We start from the raw sequence: 22,024 nt of genomic DNA, 5'->3' as shown, positions 1-22,024 counted from the left end.
TAAAGTAGCTACCCTTTCAGTTACATCCCATATTGCATTTAATCACTGCAAACTCTAGAAATAATCTGGATTATTCAGTACTATCAACCTCATCTGACTATGTGAGGTAGTGTGCTTAAAGCAGATGACTGAGAGCCAAAATCCTTGGGTTCTCTTCTCTGATTAGATTAGTGCTGAGGTCACTAAGATTTCCCTAAGTTTCCCCAGTATATAAACACCATAATACTTATCTACTTCCCAGGGCAATTGGGGAAATTCATGCATTTGTGTACCACTTTGAGATCCTTGGATGAAAGGTGCTATAAAATTGCAGGGAAATATTAGTGCAAGCTATCATTTCTGAACTCAGATTTAACAAAAGTTGCTAATAAATGAATTGCATCATACAGTCATAGGCATCTGCTAAAAACTGTATTAGGCCTCATTCTGAATTCTACATGAGGTCTTTCTCTCTTTTTCATCATTAACTGGAATCTGGCACTTGATTTAAAGCTTTATCTACCTGCAATAATCCTAGAGATACCCAAGGATACATCACATCACTTACATAATTTACCAAACATGCGGCTGAGGCATTCAAAAAGCCACAAATCTTGTCAATCAAAAGAGGATCTAAAGAGTTTACTGTCACTTTGAATCCAGATTGTGTCAAGAGAGAAACATTCCTTAGACACATTTAGAAAGGTTGCCTCACCATAGTCATCCAGTGTGTCATCATTTACCCTCCTCCTTCCACACAAAAATCTACTAATATCCTCCTAGTTGGAGTGTTGATTAGAATGTGTTTTATGTGGGAGCTCCCACTCATATAGACAACAGGCCAAAAGCCTAACATCATAACTAAGATGAAAATAATGTAACTTAAGAATTTAACCTTAATTAGAGTTATAATCATTAGGAAGCTACTGGGATGTACTTTCATAGGGATGTATATTTAATTTGTGATAATTTATTTAAGTCACTTAGGGCTCCATCTTACAAGGCACTGTGCACTCTAGTCTGGATCCAGCAAAGCACTTAAGCATGAGTCTCATTCTCTGCTGAATATAACCCCATTCTCTGCCAAAATGAATATAATACAGGAAGGGTATTGGTGTATGAAAGTCTGCATTTTAAGAATGTGACTGTCATCTGCCTCCCTCTGAAAAATATATCTTGCAGATAATATGATTTATTATCCAACTTGGAGCCTAATTACATTGTGGCACAAACACAGGGCAAGGTGGCATTCCTCCTGCAAACGTAAGAGTACAAAGTTTCTTCATGCTGACTTGGTTAAAGAATCTGTACAATCAGTGTGTGAAGGTCAGGAAAGGGTAGTTCTATGCCTGATCAAGCAAGCTCTTCAGAGGAAAATGTGGTAGTCAGCTCTTCACTCACACAGTGTGACTGCAGCATCTTCAGGCACTAAGGCTCCCAGCACTCTCCCTCTGAAGTGCCATTCTGTTGTCTGATACCTGTAGCTACAAAGTCTGAGGTCATGAAGAAGCCATTATTCTAATACGCTTTGGACTACTTGTCTATATTGTTTCATTTCTAAGACCAATAGATACAGTACAGCAGACTTACCTTCTGCAATGATTAAACAGGTCCTATATTACAGTATCAGCCATATATACCTCTATATGTTATTTCATAAACTTTAGCAGACATTTTACATTTTAAAAACACTGGAAACAAGTCACAAAAAATCAGTTATATCCTCTCAAAGAGGACAATCTCTCAATTTTTGCACCTAATGACAATGATTTGTTATCACATTTTCACAGAACCAAGTAACTTGCTACTCATATTGTGCACTATGCAAAAGAATTTTACCACCTACTTAAATTAAAGTCCATATTAAAGAAGGATACTTTAAAACTTTCAAAGCACAATAATTTATATTTTAGAAATAAATTTGGGTGGACATGACTTTTCACCAAATTTTATGCAATAACTGGACAAAGCATTTGTGCATTCAGCCACATTTCTCTTGAAGGAGAGGGCAGAACTGTTGCTTAACCATTAGAATGTGAAATTAGAAGCTCTATTTACAGCTCTGCTATTGATTGTCTTGGAAGAGTCACAAACCTCTTTGTCACTCAGTTTACCCATACATAAAATGAGGATAACAACATTTGTATGTCTTTTAGGGTGCTGTGGTGCTTCCTTAGTTCAGGCTTATAAAGTAGTTTGAAATTCTCTAATGAAATACAAAATAGTCTGTAACAAAGTAATAACAAAACCATTCAGTTTGTTAACATTTCAGCTAATTCTTCATATTAATTCCTCTTTAATCACTTTCAAATATTATTTCCTCTAGATAGTAGCAACAAAATGCCTCATTTACAATGGAAACCATATTTTGATTAAACAAATCAGAAGGGGTGCAACTTGTTTTCTTGATTTGTTTTGCTCCAAATAAAACATATGTAAAAGTCCCTAGATCTTGCAAGCTTTCATCATAGCTCAAGTTCCTATTTAAATCAATGGGAGTTCTGTGTAAAAGGGCTTTCAGGATCAAGCCTTTTACTGGCATAATGGAACATGAAAGTATGTGATTAACTACTAAAGCTTCAGTCCTACAGTGTGCTCTGTGCAGGTGGATCCCTATGCCCATTATGGAGCCCCCCTGTGTTCACTGGGACTCTATGGGGGTGCAGGGTTTCCACTTGCCTGGAGCTCTTTGCTGTAAGGATTGAACCTTTAGTTACATCTCTTCTATAGGTTCTACAGAGATTTAAGAATACAAACGTCTTAACAAACACCAAGATCATATTATTCAATCTACCTATTTTAGGACCCTATCTTGTTTTCATTCACTTCAGGATGGGACCTTAGATATTTGAAATTATATAGATTATGATGAAATAGAGATATTTTCTTTTAATATATGACATATCCACATACATTTTCACATTAATACTGAAATTCTATTCAACAGTACATTGGTGCAATATTTACTATAATTTTTTTTCAATATTTATATACAGTATTACTTAATTTCTCTGAAAAACAGTAGTTAAGTCAGGACTGTGGCCCAAACTCAACAAGTCAATGGGACTACTCACATGCTTAAAGTTAAGCATATGCTTATGTATCCTGCTGAACTAGGGCTATTGTGTGTATTTGAGAAGATCTGCCATAACTATTTCCCCTTTGTTAGATAGCTAAGGAATAACAAGGGTCAGAAATCCTTTTGTAAAACTAAGAAACAGAGTATGTGAAGTAGAAATTGCAATTTAGCTATTAAAATATTTGAATATTTGATCCATTTCATTAGTATTAATCTGTTCTATTTTGCAATATGTGCATTGAAAGCATGTTTCAATACTGAATTAAAGTTTTCAATTGAAAAGTTTATTTTTTGTATTGAATAACAGTTATCTGGAATAAACTATTTAGGGGTTGAAAAGTAAAGGCTACTGTAACATGGCATTTACTTTATTTGGTCATTGCACTCCACTTTCAAATTACTATCTTTAGTCATTGTGTGGACTCATTATCATTTAAAACTGATCAATAAATTAAGGCACTGACATAATAAATGCATTACTTGCGCATTTTCCTCCTAACCCAAATTCAGATTCTCCAAAAGTCAAACTTCTTCACAGTAATCCACGATACTTTCTTTTAGTTTAACCTTTCCTTTCTCTCTCTTTCTTTAAATGCCCAATTAACAAAAAAGCACAAGATTGGTGGATGAGGATCAGGGGGCGTGTATTGGGAGTGACATCAACTGAGACAATAAAAGGTCTTCTTAGTTACTTAGAAGTTCTATTTTAAAGTTACGTTTAAGGGGTCCACTAGACCAATTCAGTAGTCTTTAAATATACTCAACATCAAAAGACAGTCAGCAGCTGACTTATCTGAAGCAGAAGCCTGTTTAAGACATTTTTGGTAAGTATGCTATATTTTCTTTTAGGATGCACAAAATAAGTGACTTTAATAACAAATGATTATTCAATTTGTGTACTTTGTTTTCTGATTATGTTAAGCATAAAAATTGAATGAAAGTGAAAATCTGCAGTTTTTAAGGTTGTTAACAGAATCAGCTTTTTAAAATACAGTGGAATGAATGAATGAATCCACCTATGATGATGGATTAAAGAAATATCTCAAAGTGAATCCAACTTTTGGACTTAAAATAGTGAGTTAGATGACAGCATATTCATGCTGTGGAGCATATTCATGCTGTGATGTAAAATATGGTACTGTAAATGCTTTTCTGATCTAGAGTAAAACAGTAAAAAATCAAACAGGACAGCAACTGTAAAAATGGCACTGAGGAGTTCTATAGTTATTCTGCCTCAGTTATTCCACATCATATCTGCTTGGTTTAGAACTCAAAAGATGCCTTTTCTAGCTATCACCCCTAAGAACTCAAATTGGGATCTAAAATTCAAAGTTATTTCTGCCTTTTGCATCATCACCAGTACTAAATATTCTGCAATTATAATTCAACTGACAATTTTGTTGATGTGCAAAGCAAAATAAAATCCATCTCTCTTCCATAGCTATACGAGCTACGCAGTAATAGCAACTGTAAAAACTTGGGGCTCAATTCTGATTTTTCTCACATCATTGTAAATAGGGACTAACACCACTGACTTCAGTACTTATGCCAATGTAAAACTAGTGTACGAGCAGAGTCAGGTTCTTGGTTTTATCAGTAAAATCAGCAAATACAGCTTAATGACATAGAAGAAGCAGACAAAAAATAATACTTTGCATGTACGTAGCTGTATGCAAGTATTTCAAGGACCTTTACAAATATCTCCATCTCACAGAAATTAATAAAAACAATAATACTTTGCAATTATAGTTTCTTGCATCCAAAGAGATTAAAGTGGTTGATATTATTATCTCCTTGGTAACATGTGAAAAGTGAGGCATACGGTGGTTCAGACTTGCCCAAAATTTATAAAATTTATCAATGGAATCCTGGCTTTATAATTCCCAAATTCCTTGTTCTAACCAATACTGGAAAAAGACATTTTTACATACTTTCTTTTCTGATTATACCTGTCTTTAAAACTTTGCTGTTCCAAACCTTAATTGTTCCTCTACTTTAACTGGTTTGAAATTATTTGAAACATAGATTTATAAGTTTCCTTCTTTTTCTCCTTATAGTTAACATGATTTCTTTCAAAGATATGGCTAAGACTGCACTCGTTGTATATGCAATTTGCTTCTTTGCAAAATCTGATGGAAAACCAGTGTCGTAAGTATACTGCTATACGTTTTTTAAATTTGAGGATATTTTTTACTAATATTCTTTAATTTAATCTTATTGACTGACTACCTGCCTATCATCATCTGAAATCTGATGTCAAGTACAAGAATTAAAATAAACAATGCCAGTGGCCAAACAATATTGGCACAAAACTAAAGCATTTCCCTCTTCTTACCCTCCTGTCACTAGTAAATCCATCACCAACTAATATATCACTATTTCCCCTCCCACCAGCAGACAGTATATCCCCTCCTGGGTAGAACTCCAGGTTGAATAAATGTGTCTTGCACTGCCTCCCAAAAGTTCCCAAACTTGGGTTTCAGTGGAGATAAAGAATTTAAGGAAGGGCCATTATGAGGTTGTTGCTTTGTTCACCCTTCATACAGGAAGAGGTCAGTGAGTGAGATGCAACTGATGCACAATCTTGGGGAGCACCTGCATACTGTGGAGAGACAGGATTGGCTTCAGCTGAAACTGCAGGACGTGCACAGTGCCCCGGAGGCACTGGTGGATGCTAGGACCCAGAGGCCCCGAAAGAAGGATGACATTGTTCTGGGGGAGATCAGAAGTCGGAGGCTGCTCCCTGAGCATTTGCAGGCAGCAGTGCAGAGGAAACCCATTGTTCTGGACAAAGCTTACATGGACATACTCTTCAAAACAAAGTCCCAGTGAAAGAGGCATAGCATTGTATCTGTCCAAGTAAGCACGTGTCTGTAAATCACTGAGCAACTGAGGCATTTTATTATTATTTATTATTTGTATTACAGTAGTGCCTAGAGGTCCCAACCAAGACTGTAGCTCCATTGAGCTAGGTCCTTTACAAATGTAGATTAAGAGATTGTCCCTACCGTCCCAGCTCAAATGCTGATAATTTCTGAATATCTATTTCAACTGCTAATGTGTCCCATTTATTTTCAACATTTAAAAAAATTAATATATGTTTAAAAAACCAAACAAGCAGGAGGTTTAAATATAAACAATTATAAAATAGGCAGGACTGAAATAATTTAAGGGTGGGTTCTACTACTCTTACTCCCATTGAGTGGTATCTGAACCCAGTGGAATCACTTGAATTACCTGCAGAATAAATTAGTAATCAACATAAATGAGGGTGACAGAATCTGACCCCATAATAAATAGGGGTCACCAATTCTATAAGGACTTAAACATATGCTTAACTCTACACAGTAACCAGCCCCATTGACCCACTACTCACAATGCATAAAGTTAAGCTGAGGTCTGTTTACAAAATCTCGCCAAGCTCTAATAAATGTTAATTACACATAAAAATAAAAAGAAGACTTTAATGTTAAAGATATTAAAAAATAAGGTAAAATATAAACATGGGAAAAACAAAGATTATAAATTATTAAAAGGAAAGGGCTCAAATTAAAATTAATTCTATAAACAACAGAAAAATCAAGGGTTAAATATAATATTAATATAAGGGAAAGTTTAATTACCCAACAAAGGCCAAAAGGATAAGATTTATAACATAAAAAAATAAAAGGAGAGGCAGTGGCATGTATCTAAGCATGAAGTTAGGTAACAAGAAGAGGGAATCAAGTATGGGCCAGGCAATTAAAATTAAAACCAAAATTGTACAAAATATTTTCATCCCCTTTGTTGCCTATACATTATTCATTTCTATCTAAATTGTCTGTAAGTTGTCTTAGGCTCCACATCAGTAATTTATGCATGTAGGACTAACAATTCATATGGGTAAAGTTACTCATGTGTATGCATAAGCATTTATAGGAATGGGTCAATAGATTCTAAAATCCTTGCAACGGGTTCCCATTAGCCTATGGAAATCATAGCCACGATATACCACAGAGGCTGAGAGCATAGCAGAATTCAAAAAAGGATTGGACATTTTTATGAATAACAAAGGTCTGTAAATAAAATTGTAAGATTCAAAAAAGTACAGCGAACAAAAAATCCCAAACCAGAATTTTGGAAGAGATGTAAACCCGCATCCTTTGGAGCATAAACCAACTCTGATTAATGGAGTTTAGGAAGAAGCTTTCCCTATAGGTAATGTTTTCTATAATTGTCTACTGTGTTTATTGCACCTTCCTTCAAAGCATGTTACAGATCACTACCAGAACCAAATACTGGACTAGATGAACCACTGGTCTCTGCCAGCATGGCTTTCCCCACATTCCCTCGCCATTTTGCCAGCCAAGGAAGTAAACGTTTTCAACACCACCCACTCCCTGCAATGGCCGAGGGGAGGGAAAAAAACATAAAGAGCTGGCCAGTCAATGAAACAAATGGAAAATGGCCAACCGGTCAGAGCACAGAGCAAAAGATAAAAGGCTGAGTGAGGCACGACAGCACAGCATTCCCTGGAAGTTGGCACCCAGGGGACTGCCCTGCTTGCTTGCCCCTAGGGCCTGCCCTATTCCCATGTAATTTTTATTTGTCTGTTTGGTGCCTGGCACATTTTGGGAACCCAGTGAACAAATAATAAATAATAATTTCAAAATATAAATTCAAATCTTCTGCAAATTAGAAATGTACTTGCAACTAGTGAACTGCATTTCATTATCTTGACCATACCTTTATTGATGTAAAGGCCCTGATGCTGCAAACAGATGATGCGCTAATGCAGACCCTGCACCTGCACAAAGTCCCATTATAGTGAATGGTACACAATGGGTGTTTAGGGTTCCATAATAGTACATCTATTTGTAGGACTGGGGCCTTAAAGTGCACTTTCTATTTATTCTTTTGTTGTATGTTTGTGCATAACTTATAAAGGAATAAAATTGCATTTTTGTACCTATGTCTCGCTTACGTATTACCAAATAAAATGGACCAAAAGCTCTTGGACATTATTTTAAAGCATAATGAACTCTCATTCTCCTGTCAGTATTTATATTGGTAAATGCATGGATGAAATGATGCTGTAGGGAGGAGGGGTTAGGTTTATGAGGAGCTGGGGAACCTCTCAGGAAAGGGAGAGTTTATACAGGAAAGATGGGCTTCACCTAAACTAAAACAGAATCAGATTGCTTGCATAAAAAAGTAAAAAGGATATAGAAGATTTTTTTAAACTAAGGGCTGGGGGAAAGCCAAAAGGTGTGGAGGAGCACATAGTTCGGGTGGAGACATCCATTAGGGATGAATCTATTAAAAGGGGAACTCTATATCCTAGTAAAGAGGACAGGAAAGAAGCTGGTAAAGTACAGGTAGGAGCTAGTAAGGAACAGTCAAACATAAAAGAATCCCATTTAAATATAACACATGAAGGCAAGCAACTGAATACAGATAAAATGTACAAGTGCTTACATACAAATGCTAGAAGTGTAAATACCAAGATGGATAAATTACCATGCCTGGCATGAAATGAGGATATTGATCTAATAGGCATCATGGAAACTTGATGGAATAAGGATAATCAATGGGACACAGCAATATCAGAATACAAAACATACATGAATGACAGAGCAGGTCATGCTGGTGGGGGAGAGGCTCTATATATGAAAGAAAGCAAAGAGTAAAATAAAGTAAATATCTTAAATAAATCAAACTGTATCATAGACTCTCTATGGACAGAACTTCCATGCTTAAACAATAAGAGTATAGCAGTAGTAGGAATATACTACCAATCACCTGATCAGGATAGTGATGGTAACTGTGAAGTGCTCAGGGGGATTAAAAAGGCTACAAAGTCAGAAAATGTGGTAATAATGTGGGATTTCACCTATCCTCATATTGACTGGGTATATGTCACCTCAGGAAGGGATGTAGAGATACAATTTCTAGACACCATAAATGATTGCTTCTTGGAGCAGTTTGTCCTGGAACCCACAAGGAGAGAGGTAATTCTTGATTTAGTCCTACATGCAGTACAGGATCTGGTCCAAGAGGTGAATATAGATGAACTGATCAGTAATAGAAACCATAATGTAATTAACTTGAATATCCGTGTAGGGGGAAAAATGCCAAAGAGACCCACCGGTAGCATTTAACTTAAAAAAGGGCAATTATATAAAAATGAGAAAACTAGTTAAACAAAAATTAAAAGAAGCAGTCACAACGGTGAAATGCTTGCAAACAGCATGGAGACTATTTAAAAACACCATTATTAGCTCAAACAAAATGTATATGCCAAATAAAAAAACAGCAAGAGGACCAAAAAAAAAGACATCATGGCTAAATAGCAGAGTAAAAGAGGCAAAAAAGCATCATTTAAAAAATGGAAATCAAATCTAAGTGAGGAAAATAGAAAAGAGTAAAAACTCTGACAAGTCAAGAAGTATAACAGCAAATAAAGGGTCTAAAGCAGCGGTTCTCAACCGGTGGTATGCGTGCCACCGGTGGAATGTGGAAGACGGCTCGGTGGTACGCGAGGCGTACCCCGCTGCCGATTCCGCCGCCAAATCCTCCCCCCTCGCCACCGCTGCAGAAGCTCGCCGCCGCCGAGAAAGCTCGCTGCCGCCAAGAAACCCCGCCGCTGCCGATTCCCCCCCCCTGCCACCGCTGAGAAACCCCGCCGGCACCGATTTCCCCCCCTGCCACCGCTGAAAGTCCCACCCACCATGCTGCCGAAAATGGTCAAACAGCGGCAGGGTTTCGGCGGAGGGCATTGATCCCTCCACGCAATCCCGCCACCGCCGAAAGTGTTCCCCCCGCTTATTTACCGAGTTCCACTCGGGCCAGGTATAGTCAGGTCAAGCAGTACTTGACCTGACTGTACCTGACCCGAGTGGTACTCGGGGGAAAAAAGGTTGAGAACCGCTGGTCTAAAGTTCAATAGGCCTTCCACAAAGTATAATAAGGCAGGTCAAGAAAGAATTTGAAGATCAACTAGCTAAGACACAAAAATTAACAGCAAAAATTTTTATAAGTATATCAGAAGCCAGAAGCCTACCTGTAAGGGTTCCCCTGTTGGGGTTTGGTAGGGAAGCGTGGCCTAGTGGTCCAGGCTGCAACCCATGACCAGCAGCAGGGCTGTGGGGAGGGGATTATCAGTGTCCAATGTTCACTGGTGGGAGAGAAGAAGAAATATTTCCCTTTCTCTGATTATTTCTGGGGTAAGTCCTCCCTTCCCTTAGGGAGGGCCCTACTAACTGTGGTATGCAACCTACCACTTAAATCGGTCTCTGTACCAGATGATTGGAGAGTAGCTGATGTAATGCCAATTTTTAAAAAGTCTCCAAAGGTGATCCTGGCTATTACAAGCCAGTAAGCCTAACTTCAGTACCAAGCAAATTGATTGAAAGTGTAAAATTATCAGACATGTAGATAAACATTATATGTTGGGGTAGAGTCCACATATCTTTTGTAAAGGGAAATCATGCCTCATCAATCTATTAGAATTCTCTGAGGATTTCAACAAGCACATGGACGAAGGTGATCCAGTTGATAAAGCGTACTTGGACTTTCAGAAAGCTTTTGACAAGGTCTCTTATCAAAAACTCTTACGCAAAATAAGGAGTCATGGGATAAGCTGGAAGGTCCTCTCATAGATCAGTAACTGGTTAAAAGATAGGAAACAAGGAGTAGGAATAAACAGTTTTCACAATGGAGAGAGTTAAGTAGCAGGGTCTCCCAAAGATCTGTACTAGGATCTGTGCTGTTCAACATGTTCATAAATGATCTGAAAAAGGGGGTGAACAGTGAGGTAGCAAGATTTGCAGATGATACCAAATTAGTCAAGATAGCAAAGTCCAAAGCTGACTGCAAAGAGTTATAAAGGGATCTCACAAAACTGGGTGACTGGGCAACCAAATGATAGATGAAATTCTGTGTTGATAAATGCAAAGACAAATGCACATCGGAAAAAAAATAATCTCCAGCTATACATACAAAATGCTGGGGTCTAAATTAGCTGTTACCACTCAACAAAGTGATCTTCGAATCATTGTGGATAGTTCTCTGAAAACATTCACTCAATATGCAGCGGCAGTCAAAAAAGCTGGCAGAATGTTAGGAACCATTAGGAAAGCAATAGATAATAAGACAGAATCACACCACTATATAAATCCACGGTGCGCTCAAACCTTGAATACTGTGTGTAGTTCTGGTCACATCTCAAAACAGATATATTAGACTGAAAAAGATGCAGAGAAGGGCAACAAAAAATTATTGGGGTATGGAACAGCTTCTATACAAGGAGAGATTAAAAAGACTGGGACTGTTCAATTTAGAAAAGAGTTGACTAATGAGGGAATATAATAGATGTCTATTCAACCGTCAACAGTGTGGAAAAATGAATAAGGAAGTGTTATTTACACTTTCACATAACACAAGACTAGGGATCATGCAAAGAAATTAATAGGCAGCAGGTTTAAATTAACAGGAAATATTTCTTCACACAATGCTCAGTCAACCTGTGGAACTCATTGCCAGGGGATTTTGTGAAGGCCAAAAGTATAACTGGGTTCAAAAATCAATTAGGTAAATTCATGGAGGATAGGTCCAACAATGGCAATTATCCAAGATGGCCAGAGATGCAACATCATGCTCAAGGTATCTCTCATGGAGAGTGTGTGGAATCACACTCCTAATTTTGCCACTACTATACTGCTTGCAGGCAGAGAGGAAATACTGTATCCTGAATTTATTAAATAAATACTCCACACTGAATCACTACTGAATTATTATTGAAACAATGGGCACACATAAATCAGCAATCATGCCAGATGCTGACTCCTGCCAGCCTAAAGAAGTTATGAATACTCCCAAAAAGGAAATTTCAAAAGCTGTACAGAACTAGTATCACAATAACTATTTTACTTTCAGGTGAAGCAGAATAGTACAGTAATGAAAGCATGCAAAATACATTCCAATACAAACTGAAGAAATTGTAAGGTCACTTGAGAAAACTACTGTTGTTTTAGCTGTTGTTGACTTGTTTTAGCTGCTGCTGGCTTTGTCTGCTGTAAATACTGCAGTTGAATATTGTTCAGACTGCTGTTAAACAGCATGTAACATTTGACTCCTTGCTTAGTTATCACATTCTAATTACTTTGTTGTCTTTTGTGCTGGCTTTGTTGACATTTTATTGTGCTAATGATAGATTTCCAGAATAGTCTGGTTTACCTCTCTATTGTTAAAGGGCAGAAAGAGAGAGAGCTTACTTAACTGATTCACATTTTGCTGAATGCAGCAATTAAGCTTACAGTTTCTCATATGCCATTTAACACTGTATGGGAGAAAAGCTTCATGCACACATCTCATGTAAAGTTTAAGACTTATTTGTTAATGATTCCTTATCTGAAAAGGCTAGTTCCAAAAACTCAGCCCTGATAATGCATCAAGCAAGCCTAGAGATATAAACTCACTGAAACTGCAGAACAAACTTTAAACTTTAAAGAGCAAACCAGGCAAAGATTATACTGAGCTCCAAACTCTGGAGTCTCATAGCCAATTTGGTGAATTTTCTCTACTAGTTTGACATCATCCTTTGCAAAGTGAATGCTAGCAATGCATCCTCATGTCTGGTACCATCCAAACTCAGGTTATCAAGCATGTTACTGGAACTATTCTATCTCCAATATATGAGTACTGCCATGATTCATATTACTGTGGTATCTAAGAACAATTATTAAAATGTGTAAGACTGTGTCCAAAGGATGCTCTATTTTTTTCATCTCTCTGCATTGCAAATATTTTTCCTCCTCTTTCCTCATTCTCTCTCTCCATCCTCTTCTTTCAGATTTCCAAGGGAGAGGATGCCACTGCTTTTAGACTGTAAATTATTTGGGTCATTGGCTGTTTTCGTATGTGTTTATACAATGTCCAGTGCAATTGGGGTGACTGAGATGTCAGACTAGGCACCACCCTTATATAAATATTTAATTAATAATAATACTGAGTAAGATCTTTAGAAAAGAGGTGGGCATTGAGTTTAGACCTGAATGCACTCAGGCTTGGGGTCAGTTTATTCTCCTTCCATATGGAGCATAGCAGGCTTAGTCTGATCTCCATAGATAGGATACTCTAGAATACTCTGCCCCATGAACCAAAGAACTGAACTTGGCTAGTATATGGAACATACAATAATTGTCTAGGAGAGTCATGGATGGATAGGTGATCCTGGAAATAGCACAATCCCAGTCAATATAAGGATTTATAAATTAAGAATAGGAGTTTGAATTCAATCTTGAAATGAACTGGGAGCTGGTGGAGGTACTCTCTTGATCAGATTTTCAAGTTTAACCTTATTTTTGTTTAAGTTTAATATCAGCCAACTCTTTTCTCATCCATGTGCTAATCTCTGCTGGACGCTGAGATAGCTGTGTGATGGTGGTTTACACTGTAAAGGATAAAGGGAGTCAAGCATCATTGGCATTTGAGCCCATAAAGTGTCAGTTTCCCACAGCATCTATATGTAAATTTTGGAAAAGTTGTGGCAGAAAAGCAGCACCACCCTCTATAGCCTTCAAGGAAAAGTTCAGAGCATGTTCCTTGTCCCTTCTCTTAAATGTTATGTTATAACAATGAGGTCGAAGAGTATGGAAACAGATGCTTTTTATCCAGGGATTGCAGACTATTCATCTTCACCACTAAAACTATTTCAGAGTTATTCCTGACCAGAATGGAGCAGATGTAAGACTGGCTTGGAGTTTTGTAATTAGCTTGCTAGGAAATAGATTTGGTACCAAGCTAGGACTGTTGTGTCTTATAAAGGCTTCTTTGGGAATGGAAGACTATAGCAGGTTTTAAGGTGGGAGGTAGTACCTTTTTTCAAATGTGGTATTGATAGTTTTCTGTTACAAGGATTTCTAGTTACTCTTCTCTCTCTTCCACCAGCTAGCAAGTGGTGACTTGTTCTTGATAAGTATGTCTATGACTTCCTATTGCATGAATGGACCAAATCAGGGGAAGGAAGGTGTCATGATGTTGGACGTATACATGATGTTCAGTGCCAGGAATCCCAAGAAACCTTCCTGGATATGAGTGAGCTCAGTGAAAAAGGATGAATGCACCTCTATGCAAGAAATGCTGGCTTGTGTTATGTAAGCAGTCTAGGTGATGAAGCAACTCAGCCCCATGACTTTTGGGCATGTTTGGCAGTTTATAGGGAGAAGAGCAAATCTATGAACAAAGACTTGTAGAAATTCTTTATGCTTCAACCTGTATGCCTCAGCTTGAGTTTTCCATCATCAGTAATCTAGTTTCTATCCATTTCTCTTGCACTGAGAAACATGAATATCTCTATAGATGGGGAAGAGAAAAGAGTAATTGTATAGCTACTGAACTGACGTATCCACATGTACACTTCCTCCTTCATGATCATACTTTGTGAAATGGGCCAAAACTGTAACAACAGATCGAAACCCTCTCAATTTACCAGGGTATTCAGATTCAAATTCCAGGATCCAAATCTAACACTATGATATTGGTTCCAAAACCACAAGCCCATGAAAACTCACCAGCATGGCTGATTTTGTGACAATCCCACAATTCAAGAGCATCGCACCCTATCACAAAGTTCTGAGCGTGCGGCAAAATGACATCGCATCCGGCCACAAACTACCGACAGCCAGACCAAAGTGTCACAATAAAGAGGACCACTGGGACAAAGCTGGTGTCTCTGTTTTCAGGGTCTGTGATGGGAGTGTCTGTCATTCTCACAGAGCGCTCTTTTGTCCTTCTTGTAAACTTTCTGCAGCCTTGACCTCTGGGAGGAGACGCCGGCCGGCGGAGTGGGTGAAACTCATCGCAGGCGAGGGACTTAGCCACAGGCTCTTCTATCTGCCCCCATCGCCACGTACCTGTGACGGACGCTGGATGCTGGATGCCAGGGATCATCCCTACCACATCCACAGGCCAACCCCCTCATCCCGCTGCAGCGCAGCCAGATGCCAGGCAGAACCAAGACTCGCCCCGTCCTGAGGCGCGCCCAGCTCTCCTCTTGCGCCGGTCGTGCCATGGCCGGGGTGAGGGGGCCGCTCCTCCCCGCCTCTCCCGGAAACCTCCTCTGTGCGGCGGCCTCCTCCCGTCCCGTCCCACCTCTCCCCAGGCTGCCTTCGCTCTCCTCCGCCCCCGCCCGCCACAGCACCGGGCCCACGCTCCCCTGCCGCCCTCCCTCGCCAGCGGCTCTCGGGGTTTCCTCCACCCTGCTGTCGCTATGGAGACTGGTGACCCCACCTGACCGCCCTGCTTCCGGCCTCGCTTTCGGTTTCACCGAGAGCAGGGGCAGCCCCCCCCCCCCCCGCCACCCTCACTTCCACCTGGGCGGTGCCGGGGATCGCTGGCGGTCGGCTCAAACCTCGCGATATTTCACCCCTGGTCCCGAGCCCGACCCGGCTCCCCTCCCCAACTCTCGCGAGAGGGAGAGCTTGCGCAGCGGGCCGCGGCCGGGGCTGCCTACCAGGAGAGGAGGCGCAGGCGCGCTGGCAGGCGCTGAGGAGGAGCCGGACCGCCGTAGTCTCGGACCGGTGCCTGGCGGGGTAGGTGAGAGGCTGGTGGCGGGGCCTCGAAGGGCAGGGCAGGCCAGTGTGTGGGGGAGGGCAGGCTGTGGAGCCGGGCCGGGCCGGGCCGGGGAGGGCGGAGGGTTCGGGGTTGTAGGGCTGGGGAAGCAGGCAGGGCTGCGGGGCTGGCGGAAGGCTGGCTGGGAGCCACAGGTGGGGTGTCTCCGGGGCCGGGGCAGGGGATGGGGCCGGGGTGTAGGTAAATGATCCCTCTGCAGTTTCCTGCTTTGGGCCCTGCAAAAGCACTGACCGCTCCTCCCTTCCCCCAGCCGGGGGCAGGTGCGCTGTGACCGTCTGTAAGGCGCTGCTTTGTTATAAATAACCCTTCCTGTGTACATTTGATACCATGCTTTCTAGGTAAGATGGGTGGTAGGTTTGTTGGTGGCCTTGCTTGGCTAGTTAGTCATACGAGTAATTGGAGATGCTGTTAATGAATAGTACTAATGGAGGCTTTCTGGTGCTTGTCAGAATTGCATTTCCTGTCGGGGATTGAAAGGTGTCTTGTGTGCCAGTTAAAAACAGTGATTAATCTGTAAAGGGTAGTTCAGTGGTTTCCTATGAAATTAACATTCCTTCCTCTCAGTCCTGTGATGGCTAGTGAACAGTGAAACATTTCTTTGTGTACAGTCACTTAGAGCAGGGCACTTAGCTTTTGGGGACTGCTCTCTCAATCCCAGAATGAACCAACCATTCTTAGTGGGTGGCTAGGTAAAAACAGTGAGATGGTGGGGGTATTTATAAGACTGTAGCCTCTCACTGATCCTTCTGGATTTCTGATTTATTTTTGGTGATGTTGAATTTGTTAGTGTTTTACAGTGTAATCTGAAATCCTGTTATAGTAGTACCATAAAACAATGGTTTTCAACTTTTTCATTTGCAGACCCCTAAATTTCAAGTGAAGATGCGAACCCCTTTGGAAATCTTTAAACATGGTCTGTGGATCCCCTGTGGTCCCTGGGTTGAAAACCACTGCTATAAGACAAATAATGGTAAATGTACTGACTGACCAGCAGCTCTGTCTGTCTTACCTTGCTGAAGTCTTAATTTTGTTGGTTACTTCAGCTACTCCAGCTTTTCCTCTGGGCTTCCTGAAATTATTCAGAGTGCCTCCTTGCTCCGAGGTGTTTGTCTGTTTTCTAAGATATGCAAATAATGTTGTAGTGGCACCTGAAATACACAATGTTATATTCTGACAAAATGGAATTGCAAGTTTTTGGATGAGTAAAATGCAGTTGTTGACCACTTACATTGATATGAACACTGAAAGCAACATATATAAAAACTTATCTGTGACCCCACTTCATCTCTAAGTTCACTGAATGTCATCTCTAACACCTGTCTGGAGTGCCTTTCCTTCAACTCCATCCTTGGCCCTTTCCGGTTTGAGTAATGCCCACTTCACTCACCTAACTAGTTCTCATAAAAACTCATGGACAAGTACACCATCTTTGTCACTCTTGTCTGTTGACTGACTCTGACACCATCAATCATGTTCTTGAAATCTTGTCCTTCCTTTGGCTTGCAATGGCTGTGTTCTTTCCTGGTTCTTCTCATATTTCAAATTGCTTCTTCAGTGTTTCATTCCCAGGATACTCTTCATCCTGCTCCAACAATCAATGTGGGTTCTTCAGGGCTCTAGGACCCCTCTTCTCCCTCTACGCTCTGTATCTGGGTGATGTCATTCAAAAGCAGGGCTCTAATTATCATTATGCAGATTTACCAATCTTCCTTGCTACTTCAGACCTGCTTCCTTCCATACAAACTAAATCAGTTTGTCTTTCTATATCACCTTATGTGTGTACATCTGAGGGAGACAGGGTGTAATCTTTCTATCTGAGGTAATATCTTTTATTGGACCAACTTCTCTTGGTGGAAGGAGCAAGCTTTTGAGCCTCACCCACCTTGTGTGTCTCATATTGTGGGACCAACAAGCTACACTAATGATGCAAACAACAATGGTATATACATCTGTCAGTTCAACCACAATGTAACCAAAACAGAATTCTTTATCTTGTGCTCCCACTTCCCTAAACCCTTCTCCCCTTTCTTAGTGCTGTTGTCCACAGCTACCATCTCTTTCCTCAGGACTGCAGTCTTGGCTTCATCTCTGACTCATTCTTTTTCCAGTTCCACATATCCAGGCTATCTAAATCTAGCAGTTTTTCCCTGTATCCCTCTAAGACAGGACATTTTCCTCTATCCACACAGCTAAAACTCTTAGCCCGGGAGACCTTGGGCATGTCTACAGAGCAAAGAAAAATCTGCAGCTGGCCTGAGCCAGAGGACCTGGGCTTGCAGAGCTTGTGCTAAGGGGCCGTTTCATTGCTGTGTATGCTTCTGGGTTTGGGCTGGAGCCTGAGTTCTGGGACCCTCCTACCCCACAGGGTATGAGATACAGCCTGAGCTCCATTTCTGAGCCCAGAAGTCTATGCAGCAATGAAACAGCCACGCAGCCTGAGGCCTGTGAGTCTGAGTCAGTGGGCACAGGCTGGCTTGTTTGCTGCAATTTTCTCTCTCAGAAATCCTTCATGGCTCTTGGGCAGTGATTCAAAGTTTGTGGCATGATCCTTTTGTCACTGGTGCTGAGTACTATTGAGCTAATTATGGTTCTGTTGGAATGGCATTCTCGTGTATTGAGGCATTTGAACTGTTGATATCTGTGACTGGCTTTTTTGACTTGTAGCCCTGTAAATGAATTTGGAGATGAGTAATTAACCCCTGAATTGCTATTCCATTTGGTCCTGCAGCAGCAGGCAAGATTTTGCTTTTGTATATGAGTCTACTCCTGCTTTAATTTAATCAATAGGAGCAGGCTCACTGACTGAATTTCACTGAGTTGATTGATATATCCTTTGAAAAGTAGAGGGAATAGCTTTTAGGTGCCTGCTGTTGTGAGACTAGACACCTCTCTTCCAGTAGCAATAAATCCAGAGGGGTAGCCCTGTTAGTCTGTATGCAGGAAAAACAACAAGAGATCCGTGGCACTTTAAAGACTAAAATTTAATATTCGCAGACATAAGCTTTCGAGAGACTTCAGCTCTCTTCTTCAGATGCAGTAATACAACCCATTTTCTGTATTACTGCATCTGAAGAAGAGAGCTGAAGTCTCTCGAAAGCTTATGTCTGCGAATATTAAATTTTAGTCTTTAAAGTGCCACGGATCTCTTGTTTTTAGTAGCAATAAAGTGAAACTTACAAAACTGTTCTTTCACATCTGCTGTTATACAGACCAGAATTTTGTCAGTTTTGTTCAGCTGCTTCTGCCATCTATTATTTATTCATGATGGGAAGTTTTCTTAACATCACTGGAGAGTGCATGGGTGCTATTTTAAGTTCTGAATTACTTACATCTCACTTAATCTAATGTTAGTTAATGCTGTATTGGAAGGGATGTTTATCAATTAGGCTTTGATTAGTGTCGGTTTGACAACATTTTATAAATAGTTATGATTGATATATAGCTACATAAAATAGCTTTTGTATAGCCTATGTGTACTTCAGTCTACAGCAAATTTATTCAGCAGACATGGATCTCCACTGTAGGTGGGGTAGGGAGTGTGTGCGTGTCAATGGCAAATGCCTACTTGGAACTTCTTACAAAGCAGGTTTCATTGGGACTACAAGCACACCTACTGAACTCCTCATCTCATTCCAGCTAAGGCTATATAAAGGAGTGCAGTTCAACTGCTATTCATATTCTTCTGACAACTGTAGGCAACGAGCAGCAAATTGACTGTCTCTTTTGGGAAGTTTAGCATTTTAACTTTAGAAATTTGGCATATTTAATAGTGTGAGTTTTGTCAGATTTTTGGCCCCATTGGGCATTCCATTTTCTAGGCTCCATTGAGACTTCCTTGTGTGATTCTGAGTCTGTTTTCAACTTTAAAGTGTGTATTCCTTTTGAGGGTATTGTCTGTAGCAGATGAGTTTTCTCCTGCTCTGCTTGAAGGAAGAGTATGTTCCTGACCAATGCTCTATGTATTAGATTTTTACCAATCATACGTGTAGAGCATGGGGTAGCAGCCTTAAATTCCATGTATTGGCTAATTGAATATTGTCTTCTAACTGATCAATCCAAGCAGTCAGTATGCAGTTCCTGGCTCCTAGCTGGTGAATCAGGAACAGGTATCCGGCACACTTTCATGCCAGCAAATAAAAGCTTGATGCCCAAGGACTTATCCCTTACACTTGATACTGAGGGTTGAGCTAAGCTACCACCAAAGAACTCTTCAGTCTCACAGTTGTATTTCCCAAAATCCAGTACCTGGAGTTGGAAGATGTCTGCTCTGTCAAGTTCAACACTGGCTTCAGTGTCAATGTGGAAGGCCTACTGAAGGCCTACTGAACCTTTATTTGCTGGCATTGTGTTTATTTGAAGTTGAAGAAATGGAGCCATGACTCTCACAACTCAACCAGTGTAACAGAGTGGCTTTCCATTGGGGGCCTGATGCTAGCCATCACTGATTACAGAAGGAGTCACACCTGGGAGAGATCAGGGAGATTGTCGTATAAAAAGCCGTGGGAAGCTCAGAGAAACTGAAAAGAGTGTGAAGGGCTCCTGTAGGGAAGACCTGAGTCTAAGGGAGCTATGACAAAGAGAAGCCCAGTGAGCACGAGGCTCCTGTGGGGAAATCCAGATGGAGTTTGAGTCTAGAAGTTTGGAAACCTACAAGGCTAAGCTTCAGGTAGGAAGAGCTGGGAGGATGAGGTGTGAGAACAGAGTAGGACAGAAAAAGAGCTCTGCCTGAGAGAGAATACCCTAGAACCAAGTATGGACTGTTATCTGGTGATGGACTTTTATTTTGGGACCTTGAGGGTTGAGCTGTTTTTGTTAACACCCCTTGCCTGGGGGCTGGTTTAATATCTACACAAAAGCCTGTGTGCAACAATTAAGGGGCCCACAAGAGCAGGGGCTAACACGGGCAGGGGTGCCTGCAAAGTGACCCGTGTCTGTGAGGAGGTACTCATTAAATGGTCACCCCATACAGCCAGCATGGTGCTGTATCGTTTTCCATGCCAGGAACTTCTCTATTGGAGCAGGTAATAGAAGGCTTCTATCTGGTTTTGGGGACCTGTGTGTGCTGCATTGGGTTTCAGTACATCTATATCAGGCCTGTCAGTCTTCAACATCAGTGCCTCAGTGAGGATTAATCTCATTACATCCAGCTCCCAGGTGCCAAAGAGTCTGTCAATTGCACTGACTATACTGGTATCTCCACTCTTTTTTTGTTTTGTTTTTTTGTTTTTTGTTTTGTTTTTTGTTTTGTTCCTAGGATCTGGCAACAGAGACTTAGCGCTCCGAATAGCAACTGTCTGTTGCCATTTTTACTGGTTTAGCTTTCTTGCTTCATGGCACACAGCAGGGAACCTTCTGCATCTCCCTTTCATGTGTCAAATATACCACACCTTGGAGAGGTGGGTTCTAGTGCCTGGGATCAACCTCACTGCTATTTAGCATGGAGTCTGAGGTTTAGCCTGTGATGCCTCCCTTTCAAGAGCCAACAACTCTTTCAGCTCAGATGATGCTGTAAGCACTTCAAAGGCCATATTTTGGAATCCCTCTGCTTTACAGTGGGGTGGCTCTGTTATATGGACCACTAGTGCCCTGGTCCTATTAGGAAATGTGGGCTCGATGCCTGACATCCAAAAGACCAAAGACAGTTTCCCTCTAAAAAGAGCTGATAAGAGACCACATCCTGTTAGATTAAAAAAAAAAAATGGCTACATCTTTTCAGCAATAGTCTTGCCTTAACCCTTTAGGTTCACTTAGATTTGAAGTGGAAGCTTGAGGCTTTAGCTCAGCGGTGTCCAAATGTTTTTGGTCTGTGCCCTTCCCCCTCTTATCTGGTCCGTGTGTCCTGTCGTCTCCCTTCCCCCTGGGGCCAAGGCTGGGGCCAGAGGTATGGCCAGGGCGAAGCTGGGGGCAGAGCAGCGCTAGGTGGTCCTCCCTTCCTGCCCCCCATGAGGTCTGGACCCGGCCCTGCTGCTCTCCCCTGAGCTTTCCTCTGTGCCCCCATAGGAGGTCCATCCCACAGTTTGGGGACCATTGTTTTAGATAACGTTACTGCTGAGTGTCTACTGCCACTGTTCTCTTCAGCTCTAGGCAATTCTTGGTCCTAATATCAGTCTCTCCATAAGAGTTTGCAGGAACATAGTAGGAGAATGACTGACAGTCTCTGGATCTGGAGTCAGTGGTGATGGAGAGAGAACCAGCCTTTCTGTTACATCAGGTGAAAGAGGCTGTGAGACTAGCCAGCCAAAGAATGACAGCAGCAACTATGTATTGACTTTTTTGCTGGGTCTGTACCTCCCCCTAGTTGAGAGTTGAGTCCCAGTGTTACCAGATTACACAGAAGGGGTTCAAATATTCTTA

General features: G+C 41.0%; 2 protein-coding genes across 6 annotated transcripts in view; both read left to right on the top strand.

The window, feature by feature from the left end:
* Positions 1-5,120: 5,120 nt before the first annotated feature.
* PTH (parathyroid hormone) lies at positions 5,121-5,890 on the top strand. The gene is made up of 2 exons (XM_067532120.1): positions 5,121-5,206; positions 5,605-5,890. Exons 1-2 carry the CDS (start codon positions 5,121-5,123, stop codon positions 5,888-5,890), a joined length of 372 nt encoding a protein of 123 aa, XP_067388221.1.
* Positions 5,891-15,515: 9,625 nt separating this feature from the next.
* The window catches only part of BTBD10 (BTB domain containing 10), a 45,217-nt gene continuing 38,708 nt past the window's right edge, over positions 15,516-22,024 (top strand). The window contains exon 1 of one of the 5 annotated variants that reach the window (XM_067532038.1): positions 15,516-15,630. The gene's annotated coding sequence lies outside the window, so the exon portion shown is untranslated. Of the gene's footprint in view, positions 15,635-16,536; positions 16,641-22,024 lie in introns of those variants that run through there. The other 4 variants (XM_067532039.1, XM_067532036.1, XM_067532041.1 and 1 more) reach the window with 4 other exon arrangements.

Source organism: Emydura macquarii, unplaced genomic scaffold (genome assembly GCF_026122565.2).
Source record: "Emydura macquarii macquarii isolate MOO-44397 ecotype Brisbane River unplaced genomic scaffold, CSIRO-AGI_Emac_v2 contig_3240, whole genome shotgun sequence".
Lineage (NCBI taxonomy): Eukaryota > Metazoa > Chordata > Testudines > Chelidae > Emydura > Emydura macquarii.
This window is presented reverse-complemented; position numbering and strand designations above follow the sequence as displayed.